The following is a 15,874-nucleotide window of genomic DNA, read 5'->3' as shown; positions in this document are numbered from 1 at the left end:
TATGACCCGTAGCTTCTGTCCACAACTGTCCTTAGCCTCCTTCTTCTTCCCTTGGCTCAAGAATTGCAAAAAAACGAATTTTTCCTCTTGAATGAGAGCTTTTAGGGTTATTTTTTTACTAGTTGGGGGCTGATTTCGGGATTGATGGGCTGTTCGGGTTCTTTTTTCTTTTGTTTAATTAATATATTATGCATGTAAGGCTTCTAACTTGTGGTCTTGGGTCGGGCCTTGAGTTGTAGTCTTCAAAGTTGCTCAAATAAGCCCCTAGAGTCTTCAAACTTGCCACTTTTCTTCATTAAAACTCATAACCTACAAGTAAACATCCATCTTTGTAAAATTAAACAAAAACAAGCTATACCTCTTAATAATTAAACTAAAAAGCAATTAAATCATGATAAAACGATAAGGAAAGTAAGTGTGTTTTACAACACATCATAACACCTTCTTCTTTTAAATGTCGTCGGGTGGTGGCACGAATATCGATGCTTGGCAAAAAAACAAGGAATTAAGAACACTTTATCGAGATGGATCGAGGGTAAGTTTATCAAGACTTAGAGAGAGGTTAGAGAGAGAGTAGTATGTGTGATTTGATGTGTGAGAGAACAAATCCCGGAGCCTTCTATTTATAGGCAAATCTGGTGTCCCTTCGCGATACACGATGGGCACCAGATAACCCTATCGCGTATCGCGGTATAGGGTTGGCGAGTCACTACGTAGGCTTGCCATGTGGCGCCACGTGGCAGACGCGGTGCCACGTGGTGAAATGTGGCGTGACCTCGTGCCACTGGCTGACACGTGGCACATGTGTCACAACCTGTCAGGCCTCGTCATCGCGATACGCGATGACGTTGGTCTTTGAGGTTTCGCGTATCGCCGTTGACTACTTCTAGAACCTTTTGACCAAGCCCTTCGCGATACGCGATGGGCTTGTCCTTGGTCTCATAGTGTAGCGCGGTAGGACAAGAAAACAGATTTTTCATTTTAAACCTTGGAGTTTGGAATTTGGCGGAATTGGTTCCTTGACTTTGGAAACTTGATATTTTTGGCTCGAAATTTTCGTGATGTTACATAAATAATGTGATGGTAGGAAATGAATTATAGATAAGTAGATGTAGAGTGTGATAGAAGTAGATAGGGGTCTAGTAAGAGTGTTAAAGTGGCATAACGTTATTCATTATTAAAGTGGCAAAGTGGCATAACGATATTCGTTATTAAAGTGGCATATAGTGGCATAAGTAGCTAAGCTGTAGGGGTAATTAAGAGGCTAAGCTATAGGGATAATGTGTCTTCGGATACGTATATTATGTATGTAGTGGTTGTATGATAAGTTGCTTGGTTAACTAGAACTCACTCAGCGTAACTGACTTTTAGTATGCACGCAGGTGATCAGACTAAAGAGTTAGCATGAGGATGACACATGGCATGGATTGAACGGCTGTCATATGAAGATGGAAGAAATAATGTTTTAAAAATAATATTTTGTGTTATGGTATCAAAGAAAAGATTTAATGTTTTGTAACGAATAATTTAAGTTAACGTTTCCGCGAAAGTTTTTAATTAATTCTGATTGTAAGAACTGTGTTTATGAGTAAATCCGACGTTAAAGTAGGGCTACCGGTACGGGGCCTTACAACACGAAATTTATTTTAAGGACGCGCAAGTCCTTTCTGGCGTGCAGGCCAAAAATTTTTCTTTTAAGGGAACGCGGGTTCCTTCTGGCACGCAGGCTAGTGATTTTTCTTTAAGGACACGCGAGTCCCTATTGGTACGCAGGCCAGGAAAAATTTACACAAGACTTTCACGTACGTTTAATCAAGTTCTTTAATAAGAGAGGCACGCGGGCCTTAGTGTATTACAAATGATGATATAAGATGTCTTTTCTACTAACTATTAGGGCACGCCGGCCAAAAGAATATATACGTAACTAAAGTCTTGCTCAAATATAACATTTTTTAAGTTGTGCAACGTTCCAAGTTCTAGGAATTTCGGTCCCGTCTAATTTCTCCAACTTGTTTGCACCCTTTGATAAAACTTCTTTTACTTTATAAGGCCTTCCCAAGTCGGGGCTAATTTACCCGGAGGTTCTTGACCTGATGCTTCGTTGTTACGGAAGACAAAGTCTCCCGCATCGAAAGTGCATTTTTTTAACTCTTGAGTCATAATACTTTTGCAACCGTCGTTTATAATTATACTCTCGGATCAAGGCCAGTTCCCTCCTTTCTTCAAGGAGGTCTAAGTTCATCCACAACTCTTTCTCATTGTCATTGTTTATCAACATTTGTGCGGATGGAACTCTAATTTTAGCTGGAATCATGGTCTCAGTATCATAAGTCAGACTAAACGGTGTTTCAAAGTTGCTTGATTTTTTCTGGGTGCAGAAAGCCCAAAGTACATGGGGAAATTCGTCAACCCGTCCCGTCCATTTAGTTCCCAACCTTGACTTCATTCCGTTTTTAATGGTTCTATTAGCTCTTTCAACTTGACCGTTGGCTTGCGGGTGGGCTACGAAAGTAAATACTTGGGTGAGCTGAAGTTCTTTCAGCCACGCTTGTAGCCCACTATCCGTGAACTGAGTTCCGTTATCACTGACTAACTCTTGCGGGAGGCCGAAGCGGCAGATGATGAATTCCCACAAAAATTTCTTGATGCTTGATGCAATAATGGAGGTAACTGGCTTGGCTTATACCCACTTAGTGAAATAGTCAATAGCCACAATAAAAAATTTGACGCGTCCTGGGGCTTCTAGGAATGGACCCATGATATCAATTGCCCACTTCTAGAACGGCCATGCTGATGTTACTGCCACTAACTCATTTTTTAGACGCAAGGTATTGGGGGCATGGCGCTGGTATGAATCTCACTTTCTGATTTCTTGCACTGCGTCCATGTGCATCCCCGGCCAATAGTACCCTGCATTCATGAGTTTGGCCACAACCATTCTTGGACCCGCGTGAAGACCACAAATGCCCTCATGAACTTTCCTTATCAAATAATTTGCATCCTCGGCATCCACACATCTCAAAAATGGGCCAAAGAAGGATCTGCGGTACAAGATACCATCTTGTACTTGGTAGTCCAAGGCTTTGTGTCTGATCTTCTGGGCCCCAACTTTTTCTTCCGGGAGAACTCCTGATGTTAGATAATCCATCGTTGGTGTCATCCAGGATTCAACACCAGTTTGTATAACTAGGACTTGATGTAGCGGGACAGAGGGTCGATCAAGAACTTCATTGCAGATGTCTTTTGCAAAATGTTCAAAATTTGTTGAAGCTAATTTGCTAAGAGCATCTGCTGATTTGTTTTCGCTTCTCTTGATATGGATGACTTTGCAAGATGAAAATTGAAGGATCAAGTCCTTAGCTTGCGATAAATATGAAGCCATCACATCATTTTTTGCCTCATACGTCCCGTTAATCTGTCCTACGATCAACATTGAGTCTACCCGTGCTTCCAAATGTTTTACTCCAAGTGTTTTGGCTATCTGCAGGCATGCCAAGAAATCTTCATACTCTGCCTCGTTGTTGGTGCTTTTAAAGTCAAACTTTATGGCATAAGTAAATTCGTGGCCTTTAGGATTAACCAACCTAAGGCCCGCGCCTGACCCTTCATTGCTTGAAGCTCCGTTCGTGAACAGTGACCAAATTTGGTCTCGCTCAGGAGGTATCGGGGGTTGTTGTTCAATCAGGCATTCGACTTCTTTGTCCCGCGGGACTTCTGTAACGAAGTCCGCTAGCACTTGGCACTTGATCGCGGGTCTGGGTTTATACTCAATCGCATGTTCTCCCAATTCTATAGCCCATTTTGCCAATCGTGCGGACAATTCTGGCTTAGTCAGCACATTTTTCAACTTGTACCATGTTATCACATTGATGGGGTGATCTTGGAAATATCTGCGGAGGCCCCTGGCGACATAGACCAGTGCTAGAACCAACTTTTCAAGCATTGAATATCTGGTTTATGGACCTGCCAACGTTCTACTGACATAATAAATTGGCGTTTGCAAGTTTTTTCTATCCGTCAGTAGCACGACCCCAATGGAAATACCAGATGCTAACTAGTACATTGTCAGAGGCTATCCTGCATGCGGTGCTGTTAAGGTAGGCAGTTCTATCAAACACTTTTTAACCTCTAAAAATGTTTTTCTGCTTCCACAGTCCATTTGAAGTGTGCCTTCTTTAGACAGTTCCTCAGAGTTGAGACAAATGAGTAAGATTTGGCCACGTGATTGGCTAAAAATCTGTATAGAGCAACAAGCCTTTTGTTGAGTGTTTGTACCTCTTTGAGGGAATAAAGTGAAGGCCACTGCTTGAACCTTGTTTGGGTTTGCCTTAAAGCTGTGACGATTACGCCCAAAAATTTCCCTTCTTCCATCCCAAATGAACACTTACTAGGATTGAGCTTCATGTTGATATTTCTCAAGGTATCAAACGTTTCTTCTATATCCCTTAACATTTGGTCCTCCTCAATACTTTTTATGATCAAATCATCCATGTAGATTTCCAAGTTTCGCCCAATTAGGTCTTTGAAGGCCTCGTCCATCAGTCGCTGATATGTAGCACCCGCGTTCTTTAATCCAAAAGGCATCATTTTGTAGCAAAATGTGCCCTGATCAGTGCGGAACACTGTTTTATCCTCATCACCTGCCGCCATGCGGATCTGGTGGTAACCTTTGTAGGCATCGATGAAACATTTGAACTTGAACGTGGCTACTGTATCAACCTTAAGATTGATTTCTGGTAATGGGTAACAGTCCTTTGGGCATGCTTTGTTTAGATCTTTAAAATCTATGCACATCCGCCATGTTCCATTACTCTTGGGAACAATGACTGGATTAGCAACCCAAGTCTGGTACTATATTTCACTGATGATTTTGGCGTGTAGAAGATCTTGAACTTGTTCATTCATGGCTTTGGTATGCTCAGGACCCATTTTTCATTTCTTCTGGAGAATTGGCGTGAATGCTGGATTCACCCGCAGCTTGTGTTTCACAACCCTCCGCTGGACACCCGTCATGTCTGCGGGTTTCCAAGCAAATATGTCTATATTTTTTGTCAATAGTTGTTTCAAAAATGTCCTTACTATCTCAGATAGCAGGCCCAATTGTTATAATTTAATCTTGAAACTTCTTGTTCAACATCCACTTTCTGGTTCTGTTCTTTCTACTTTCTTTGGTATCTTACTTGGTTTTGAACTTTATGTTGCGAAGCAGTGACGGTTTATGTGAATAATCGCTACCCCAGTACGTGTCGGAACCCCTACCTCACCATGAGCTGTGGAGGGGTGCGCATTGAAATCACCAATTGCCTCACGTCCCAAGATAATGTCATGCTTTGACATAACCGGTGAAACCAAGAATTCAACGTCTTCAGTTCGTGAATGTTTTTTGTCACTGAGCGTGACTGGAAAAGAAATTACTCCTCGCGGATGCATTAATCCTCCCCCAAAGCCAGACAGAGATGCATGAATTGGTTTCAGCCTTACCTTGTCTTCCTCGTCGAGTTGTTCAAAACACTGCTCATACATTATGTCTGATGTACTTCCAGTATCAAAGAAGACATAATGTGAACGGTAATGACCTTTGAGGGCAGTGATTATCAGCGGGTTTTTGTTTCATGGACCCCCTTTGACCCGCGGGAAAATTACGGGTGCATTCTTCCACTCTTCCTCGTCAATTTCTCGCCTTTTATTACTATATATTTGCCCTTCTTGAATCATGTGAACATTCAGGTCCCTGACCTGCTTCTTAGGTGGGCCTTGGTTGTATTGTGCAGGAGCTTTGCCGGATCATTGTCTTACATTTTGACTAAGTGTCCTAGCTTTCCAGACTTGACTGCTGCCTCGATCTCATCTTTCAAGGCCAAACATTCGTCCGTGTTGTGACCAATGTCATCATGAAACGTGCAATGCTTCTTGGGATTGAGGAATGTTCTTTTCATGATTGGCTGAGGTTTATTGGACTTCATCTTCTCAGTGGTAAAAATTTCTGAAGGAGTCTTTGTCAATGGGGTCCAATTGTTGACATGTTGTGTCAAATCGCCTGCTTTGTTCTTGTTACCTATAAGTGATCTTGCATCAAACTGCTTTGAGTTATCAACAACGGGCTGAAGTCTTGACCAAATTGTTCCCATGGCCTGTCTATTTGCCCGCGGATTTTGAAATTCCACTTTCAGATTTGGTTTTGGACTGTCAGACCCTAAGGTATATTCAGTCCTTGCGAATAATTTTGCGGCAGACATAATTTCATCCCAGGTCTGGGCATTCCATCTCTACCAGTTAAGGTGTGGATCAGTGCGTTACTCCGCACATTCTTGCGGAAGGAACCCCTCAACATGTCTTCACTAATTCCTCCAACATTGAGACTTTCATCATTAAATCGAGAAATCAATCTTCGATAGACTCATTGTCCCGCCTAATGACGTCCAAAATCTCAGAAGGATCACGGGTGTGCTTCTTTTTTTGACTAAAGTGTTGAGAGAATTTGGCCACCAGGTCGTCCCAACCCTTGATTTATCCATCCAGCAATTTCTCAAACCATTCGTGCGCTGCCCCCGTCAATGTTAACGTAAACATGTCGCATCAGTAGGGAAGAGTCCAACCGCTGACTCCTCCCACTGCCACGAAATTCAACAAGTGATCGCTGGGATTAGTCATGCCATTGTATTTTCCTAGGGAAGTAGGAATTTTCGCGTTAACTGGGAACATAGCAGTGGCGATGCGCGCTATGAATTTTGATTTTTCAGCAAATGCTGTGGGACGATACGCTTTTGTGAAGTCTTCTTCCGCATCACTATAGTACTCAGTATGGCGAACTACCGCACACGGGCGACTATTTCTCTCTCTAGCATGAATTCTGCTATTACCGCTGAAATAACTAACGTCACTTGGATGATACGTTGGATCATAACTTTCGTACTCGATTCTGTAAGGATTGAGTGTGAAAGAATAAGGACGATCACGCCTTCTCCTTTCAAAATCATCCTCGGAGGATCTCTCCATCTGTAGACTGTCACACATCTGACTCCTTCGCACCGTTGTGGGAGGAGATGGAGATCTCCTGAAGTCTCGTCGTAAGCCAAAGTACGGGCATGGATTTACTCTTCACGAACCATGCGCTCGTACTCATCTAAAGCATTTGCATGCTGAATACGTAACCAGTCTTCAGGAGATTGATTCCCCTCAGATATGAAGTTACGACGATGAGACCTTACTGATTCAGTGTTATCAGTACCGTCATCCAGACCTAACTCTGTGCGAGCTCGAAGTGTATCCGCCGTAACACGTTCTAGGTGCTTCGACATCAACAGTACGTCTAACAGTTGCCGGAGTTTCCGTCAGCCCTTGGAGAGATTGACTCATATCCTATCGGAACAACGGAAACTAACACGATTCTAGCAAAACACGGATGAAGTCAATGAAGAAACACGGACCTAATCCCCTTACGGGTCATAGATCTAATGAGTCCACAGGGTACGGGTCAAACAACTACTAACAACGATACAAGTCCAATCTCCCAAGTCCAATGACGAAAAACCTGTAAAACAACCACCGTGAGCTTGTTACGGGAAGAACAAAAGAGACCCCCGGCTCATAAAGCTACATACAGGTAATCATAGTAAACATACATCCTACAAGCAAAAGACACTTAGCAATACATAGATAACAAACTACCAAAAAAGCAAGGAATCTGTAACCTATTAAGAAAAGGGCATAAGAAACAAAAAGCAGCATCAAAACAAAAAAAATATTCATAAACAACAATGATCAAGACTAGCCAACTAGATCCTAATTCTTTTTATTTGAAAACAATATAAAAGATTATTTGATAACGTCGTTTTCTTTTATGTATGAGCTTACTTTTAGAAACCAAAAACTCTAAAAACTTTTAAGATTACAAGGAGTTTTAAAAAGCTTGTCACCAACATATAACTTTGTTCTTTTAAAAAATGTTCCAAACATCTCCGCATTTAATTAATTATTTACAACCTTTTAGTCTTTTTCTAATTCACAAAATACTAAAAGAAAAGATGCTTTGAGAAATATAATGATCCTTTTAAAGAAAAGGAATAATACGATACACGATACCACCGTTCACTTGTCTCGTTCCAATTTGATCATGATTTTAATACAATATAAATCTTACAATACTAATAAAAGAAAAATGTAAAAACTTAGGTGTCTCATTCATTCTAACTATTCATGGGTCATGGGTCCAAACCATTTTGTCAAGTGGGTTCTAACATAGTGTGGATTATATTCATTATTGAATTAAGTTTCATTTTCATACTTGAGGTTGACCAATTACACAACTTTAATACCTTTTTTTAATTTTCTTAACGTTTCCATTAAAACAATGATATTTTAGTACTTTTATTAACCATCCGTTTGTTTTTTTCCATTAAATCTACATTAAATTAATTTATAAATATTTTGAGAATCACAATTGAAATAAAGGATCTAATTTATTTTTATTATCTGACAAATCCCGTGTAATACACGGGTTCAAAAGCTAGTTTGATTATACACAAACACATATATGAGCTCTCTTTTATAATTTCCTTTAGTTCGCATGATTAGTACGTTTTTTTTAAGTTTATATTTGATCCAAACCCTATATATGTTTGTGTGTGTGTTTGGAACGATCGAGTATATTATAAACCAAGGAACTCGCAGTTATACACACAATATATCGAACATAAATCGTTTTTCTATTATAAAAAGTCGTTTTCTATAAAAAATTAAACTATATGCAACACAACTCTCAATTTTATGGTATCTTGAAAAAAAAATAAAGAATACAAAAGTTATCTGAGTTTATATACCAAAAAAGTGAATAATGATCTATGCCTTACTCCTTATTTACATTGTCGGTTATTTGTAACTCTATACAATTTTACTATCTCTTAATCTTTATCTTATTTAAGTTCTCAATGTGACGTTCCTTTGATGATACTAAAAAAAATGTTTTATTGACAATGTTTACTGATGGTTAGCTCATTGTGATTATCAACGAATACCACTCATTTCTAGAAAATAAAAAAGAAAATTAACTTTTTCGAGTTGTCGTCAGAAAATACGTTTACCAACGGATGTCCCAAAATCTCGAAAGAGTTTTTGTAATTGTCATTGGAAAATCAACACTAATTAGTGGTGAATCCCAAAAAATTCCAAAAAGAAAAGAAAAAAAGAAAAACAAAGTTCTCATTGTCGTCGAAAAATCTGTTCCTTGTTTGGTAAGGAGTTAGCATATGGGTAACCCCAAAATCGTTATGGAGCATTGAACTCCAAATCAACATGCATCACCGTAGTTCCAACTCTCCCTAAATATGTTTGAGCAATAAGCCCCGGATCAACATGCTCGAAATCAACAACGTTGTAATAGTATGAAACATCTTTGAAGTCTTGATTAAACTTTATTCAATGCAACTTGAAAAACGGGATGCCAATACTCTAAATATGAAACCTGACCGACAAAGATAACACACCATCACTAACGGATCTCTTGCTGAACAACCTACAGGTATGCCACAGAATATTTTCTAGTACGGATTAGCAGTCTTTGTTTTGCATGCTAGTATGCCTCGACTGTAAATAGTCCACAAGATCCCAACTAAAAATTTTGAATGTCACCTACACCGGGTAAAAACCCACTTTTAAACATATAATTTAGTTATTTATACAATAAAATAAACATGTTTTTTAGTTTCTTTTCTAAAATTGAAATATGAGAAGCCGCCTATACCCCACCTGTATCACACATGCAACAACCCCCGTCTTATATTGTGAATTTGGTTTACAAGTAAGAAACAAAATATTTGAAAGGTTGAAATTAAACCTTTGCAAATTGCCTCACAAAATAAAACAAACTAAATAAAAACATAATTAAATAACTAACGGTTCAAAGAAGTAGTACTATTGAACCAAATGGAAGAAGCTCATTTGTTTGTACCTTCTATCGTTTTTATTTTGTATTTACAAACCAGGCATAAAGTTTTCTATTATTATTTTGCTGGGTCCCGCATTTAATTGCTAAATTATCTAAATAATTTATTTATAAAAGTAATATAAGTTTTAATTGAAAGTAAATGCAAGGTAGTCGCCTAAACGAGGCCTGAGAAAGTAAAATGTAGCCAGCTGTATAGAAACAATTGGAAACTTTTTTATTACAGAAATTGCATACTAGACTTTGGCTGACAGCTTCTTTTAACGACTATTCTCTTTCCCTTCAATCTATAAATATATGCAACTTTACTCCCCAAATCATATCCTCCTCCCACTCTCCTCCACCACCACCTTCATTATGAGAGATCCTGTCGGAGGCGGCGGCCCTTTCCGGGTACGCTTATGGCCCATAGTCACCGCATTTTTGGTATTAGGAATTGCTAATCTTGTAGCGGTTTCAGCTGATGAGCCTTACTTATATTCTTCACCGCCTCCACCGTATGAGTACAAGTCTCCACCACCACCTGTCCATTCACCACCACCGCCTTACGAGTACAAGTCTCCACCTCCACCAGTGCATTCACCACCACCTCCATATGAGTACAAGTCTCCACCACCACCTGTCCATTCACCACCACCACCTTACGAATACAAGTCTCCACCACCACCTATTCATTCACCACCACCACCATATGAGTACAAGTCTCCACCTCCTCCGGTCAAATCACCACCACATGATCCTTATGTGTACAAGTCTCCACCACCACCAGTTCACTCACCACCACCTCCTTACATATACAAGTCTCCACCACCACCAGTGCATTCACCACCACCCCCATATGAATACAAGTCTCCACCACCACCAGTCCACTCACCACCACCCCCTTACATCTATAAGTCTCCACCACCACCAGTGCATTCACCACCACCACCTTATGAGTACAAGTCTCCACCACCACCGGTCCACTCACCACCACCCCCATATGAATACAAGTCTCCACCACCACCGGTCCACTCACCACCACCCCCTTACATCTACAAGTCTCCACCACCACCCGTCCATTCTCCACCACCACCTTACGTGTACAAGTCTCCACCACCACCCGTCCATTCACCACCGCCACCTTACGTGTACAAGTCTCCACCACCACCAGTCAAATCTCCGCCACCTCCTTATGAATACAAGTCTCCACCTCCACCTGTAAAGTCCCCTCCGCCACCATACTACTACAAATCCCCACCACCCCCAATTAAATCACCACCACCTCCATATTACTACAAGTCCCCTCCTCCTCCTGTGCATTCTCCACCTCCACCATATTACTACAAGTCCCCACCACCACCTAAGAAGTCACCACCACCACCATACTATTACAAATCTCCTCCACCACCGGTGCATTCACCACCACCATACTACTACAAATCACCTCCACCACCTAAGAAGTCACCACCACCATATTATTACAAGTCTCCTCCACCACCATTGAAGTCACCACCACCACCAGCTTACTACTACAAATCCCCACCACCACCAGTCAAGTCACCTCCCCATTACTACTACAGTTCTCCACCACCACCAACTCCGTATCACCCCCACCCCTACCCTCATCCTCACCACCGCAAATTGATCGTGAAGGTGGTCGGAAAAGTTTACTGCTATAGTTGCTATGACTGGAAATACCCAATCAAATCCCATGCAAAACACCATCTCAAAGGTACAAACTTTAGCTTTAACACAACTAACAACTTTTTCCATAACTCTAAATTGATAAAGTTGTTATAATTCATATCTTTACATGTTACATTTCATGATATAAAATATTTTTATATATAATTTAAAAAACTTTGCTATAGTTTTTTTACTATAAGATATATGTCTAGTTATCCGATTATTTATATATAACTATATTGAATAGGGTTGAATTAAAGAACAAAGAACTAAAGAATATTTCAAAGTTTGATTTGTCTACAAAGCATGTATATATGTTAATTATTTCTCTACAAAGAAAGTAAGTTGATGACAACGATTTATGATCATAATATATATGTTAAATTTATTTTATTGAAGAATAATCGAATATTTCATGTAGTAGTTGGATCATAGGATAGCAATTATTGATGAATTATAAAAAGTTGACCATATATGCTAACTTGTTTTATGTGATATTTAAAGGTGCTGTTGTGGAGGTCACATGCAAGGCGGCTGGTGAGAAAGAAATCGTCGCTTATGGAAAGACTAAGATTAATGGCAAATTTGCAATTACTGTTGATGGTTTGGAGTATTCAAAATATGGTGGAGCTGAAGCTTGTGTTGCAAAGCTTCACAAGGCACCAAATGGTACCAAATGTAACATCCCAACAAATCTACATGGTGGTTTGAAGGGTGCCGAGCTTAAGGTTAAGTCCAAAAATGATTATGAGGTTGTACTTTATGCCAAACCATTTGCTTATGCCCCCAAGACTCCTTCTAAGATTTGCGAGAAGCCAAAGCCTACTCCTACTCCTTACTACTACAAATCTCCACCACCACCAGCACCGACTTACTTGTACAAGTCTCCACCTCCACCAACACCGACTTACGTGTACAAGTCTCCACCACCCCCATACCATTACACATCACCTCCACCACCAGTAAAGTCTCTACCTCCCCCTTACCATTACACATCACCCCCACCGCCTAAAAAGTCACCACCACCACCACCACCACCATATCATTACACCTCACCTCCACCTCCAGTAAAATCACCACCTCCACCATATTACTATAAGTCACCTCCACCACCAGTTAAATCTCCACCACCGCCTTATCATTACATATCACCACCACCGCCAGTGAAATCGCCACCACCACCATACCATTACACTTCACCACCTCCACCAGTAAAATCTCCACCTCCACCATACCATTACACATCGCCTCCACCACCTAAGAAGTCACCCCCACCACCATACCATTACACCTCACCCCCACCACCAGTAAAATCACCACCACCACCACCATATTACTATAAGTCTCCTCCACCACCAGTTAAATCTCCACCACCACCTTATCATTACACTTCACCACCACCACCGGTGAAATCCCCACCCCCACCATACCATTATGCTTCTCCACCCCCACCGGTTAAGTCCCCTCCACCACCATATCACTACTCATCACCTCCCCCACCTGTGAAATCCCCACCACCACCATACCACTACACATCTCCACCTCCTCCAGTTAAATCCCCACCGCCACCTTACCATTATACATCACCACCACCACCACCGTACCACTACACCTCCCCACCTCCACCAGTTAAGTCTCCTCCACCACCTTATCATTACACATCACCTCCCCCACCTGTTAAATCCCCACCACCACCATACCATTACATATCTCCACCCCCACCAGTGAAGTCCCCTCCACCACCTTACCATTACACATCACCTCCCCCTCCTACTAAGTCTCCACCACCACCATACCATTACACATCACCTCCACCTTCGCTGAAGTCCCCACCACCACCGTACCATTATACATCACCTCCCCCTCCCATAAAATCTCCCCCTCCCCCATACCATTACACCTCTCCTCCCCCGCCAGTTAAGTCCCCACCTCCACCGTACCACTACACATCACCTCCACCACCAATGAAATCTCCACCTCCACCCTACCATTATACCTCACCCCCACCGCCTGTAAAATCTCCTCCCCCTCCCTATCACTACACTTCACCTCCACCACCTGTTAAATCTCCTCCCCCACCATACCATTACACATCACCCCCACCACCAGTAAAATCACCTCCACCACCAGTATACATCTACGCTTCTCCTCCACCCCCAATTCATTATTAGGATCTTAAAAGTTCATCATTCGTAAGCTTCAATCATGTAAGTATCATACACTTTTTGTTTCAAAATTGGTAACTCCTTATGTGCTTGTGACCATAATCCATTTTTTATAAATATATTAATGATGAGTTTGTGTATATTTTCCAGGTTTTATTTAACTACCAGTACAATAAAGGGCTCCGTGAGAAGTTTGGGAATTAGTCATTGACACCTGATCCCTTCTAATAAGGTCTTCAACATTGGACTTCATAGAACTATTTTGTTATGTGTTTACGACCATATCCTTTATACTTCATCGTTATGGGTGATCCTCCTAATGAAGAGGAACTTGATAGAAAAAAAAACAATTATAATTGCTTATTTGGAAGAGGGGATACGTGTGTTATGACTTTGATTGATCTTTTGTTTTTTTCCTTTGTAATTTATCGTTGTATAAATAGGTGGATTATGATATTTTTATATTTATAAATGATTGATTTCTCTTTTTAACTTTCCATTGTTAGTCTATAATAAATGGTATTAAGCCTATGGAAAAAAAATTGTTTGTCACATACTAACAAAATGAAGTGCGACTAAGAGTGAATTTACACAAAATCAAAGTTATTATTATTATTATTATTATTATTATTGTTATTATTATTATTATTGAAGAACCCAATAGAAGTCTAAAATTTAAAAAAATAATAATAATAAATTAGAAAAGTAAACTAATACCTTGCTACAACAATGTTTTTTCAAGCGAAAACATATCCTATGCCATTAGCCATATGGTGTATTCAAATTCCTAACTTTGTGCTCTACTTGAGAGGTCTTATGTTGTATGAAATAGATGATAAATAAAGTAAGCTTATAATGGCGAGTTCTAAGTTTAGCGTTTTCAAATAGCATTGTTGAAATATAAATTATGAAATTACTAATAAAATTTTGACACCCAACAAAACAAAACACGGATAATAGTATATCTGTAAAAAAATTAGTTTGTTTGTTTGCACTAATGTAACGTACGACACCTGGCATGCCACAATGATTGAAATTACACATGCGAGATAGTTCTTAAACATTGAATTCTCGTAAAATAGCAGAAGTCATTCAATACAAATCATCTTAAATTTAAAAACACAAAACAAATTCATCCAACATGAACAAACATAAACTCGTGGATTCCGGTCTTCAAGGATGGATAACCCTCCGTGCACCAACTGTCCTTATACCATTATACATATCTACTAACCTGATGTGCAAACAAAACTTCAGCTACATGCTAAGTGAGTTCTAGCTTTATCCAATAAACATATATTAATTTTAGACAAAATGACAAAACTCGTCATTTATGTTTTTGTGTTTTTTCAGTGGTTGTCGTTTAGCAAACTTAATGACAATAAACATCCTTTATGCTTAAAACCCTTATCACAATATGTCCTTTGACCCTAACGCTATTAACTTTTTCTCGTTAAATCCAGTCATGTGCAAGGCACATGAGGGTAGTTTAGTAAATTTATTTATTTATTTAATAATTAGGAATATAAAAACAAAAACATATCTCCTTCCTCCATCTCCAAACCACCACCGTCCACCCCTTCTTCTTTATCTCTTTACACCGCAAAACCACCACCATACCTTCACCAACCAAACAGCCAACACCACCTTCACAACCTAGAAACTCTCTCTCTCTCTCTCTCTCTCTCTCTCTCTCTCTCTCACACACACACACACACACACTCACACACAACACACACACACGCGCGCGCGCGCACACACACACTTCTCACACTATTCCTAACATTAACTAACACAAGTTCCGGCCAATAGCTCGGAACCGACGACCACCAAACACCGCACCGCCACCATATACAACAACATCCATGTCAATCTCTCTCTATCTATTTATTTATCTATCTATGTCTCTCTCTACACACCACCGCACTTGCACCACACCACCACCGAACCACTGGCATAAACCACCACTTAAAGCCCAATCCAATCAATTAGGGCTAATCTCATATCTGAAAATGCATACAATCGATTAAGGATAACCTCCCATATTGATCTGTACCAAACTATACATGAGTTTTATCAGATTTCAAGATCTAAGGTTCAT

The 15,874-nt window shown here is 40.2% G+C and overlaps 1 protein-coding gene across 1 annotated transcript; it reads left to right on the top strand.

Annotated features, from left to right (window-relative positions):
- The first annotated feature begins 10,275 nt into the window (after nt 1–10,275).
- On the top strand, nt 10,276–13,815 carry LOC143582434 (uncharacterized). The gene is made up of 2 exons (XM_077065000.1): nt 10,276–11,654; nt 12,113–13,815. The coding sequence occupies exons 1-2, from the start codon at nt 10,298–10,300 to the stop codon at nt 13,777–13,779; spliced, it is 3,024 nt and encodes a 1,007-aa protein (XP_076921115.1). The 5' UTR covers nt 10,276–10,297; the 3' UTR covers nt 13,780–13,815.
- Nucleotides 13,816–15,874: the final 2,059 nt, after the last annotated feature.

This window comes from Bidens hawaiensis, unplaced genomic scaffold (genome assembly GCF_021521415.1).
Source record: "Bidens hawaiensis isolate Kalapana, Puna unplaced genomic scaffold, B.hawaiensis_p1.1 tig00031747_1, whole genome shotgun sequence".
In the NCBI taxonomy this organism is placed as follows: Eukaryota; Viridiplantae; Streptophyta; class Magnoliopsida; order Asterales; family Asteraceae; genus Bidens; species Bidens hawaiensis.
This window is presented reverse-complemented; position numbering and strand designations above follow the sequence as displayed.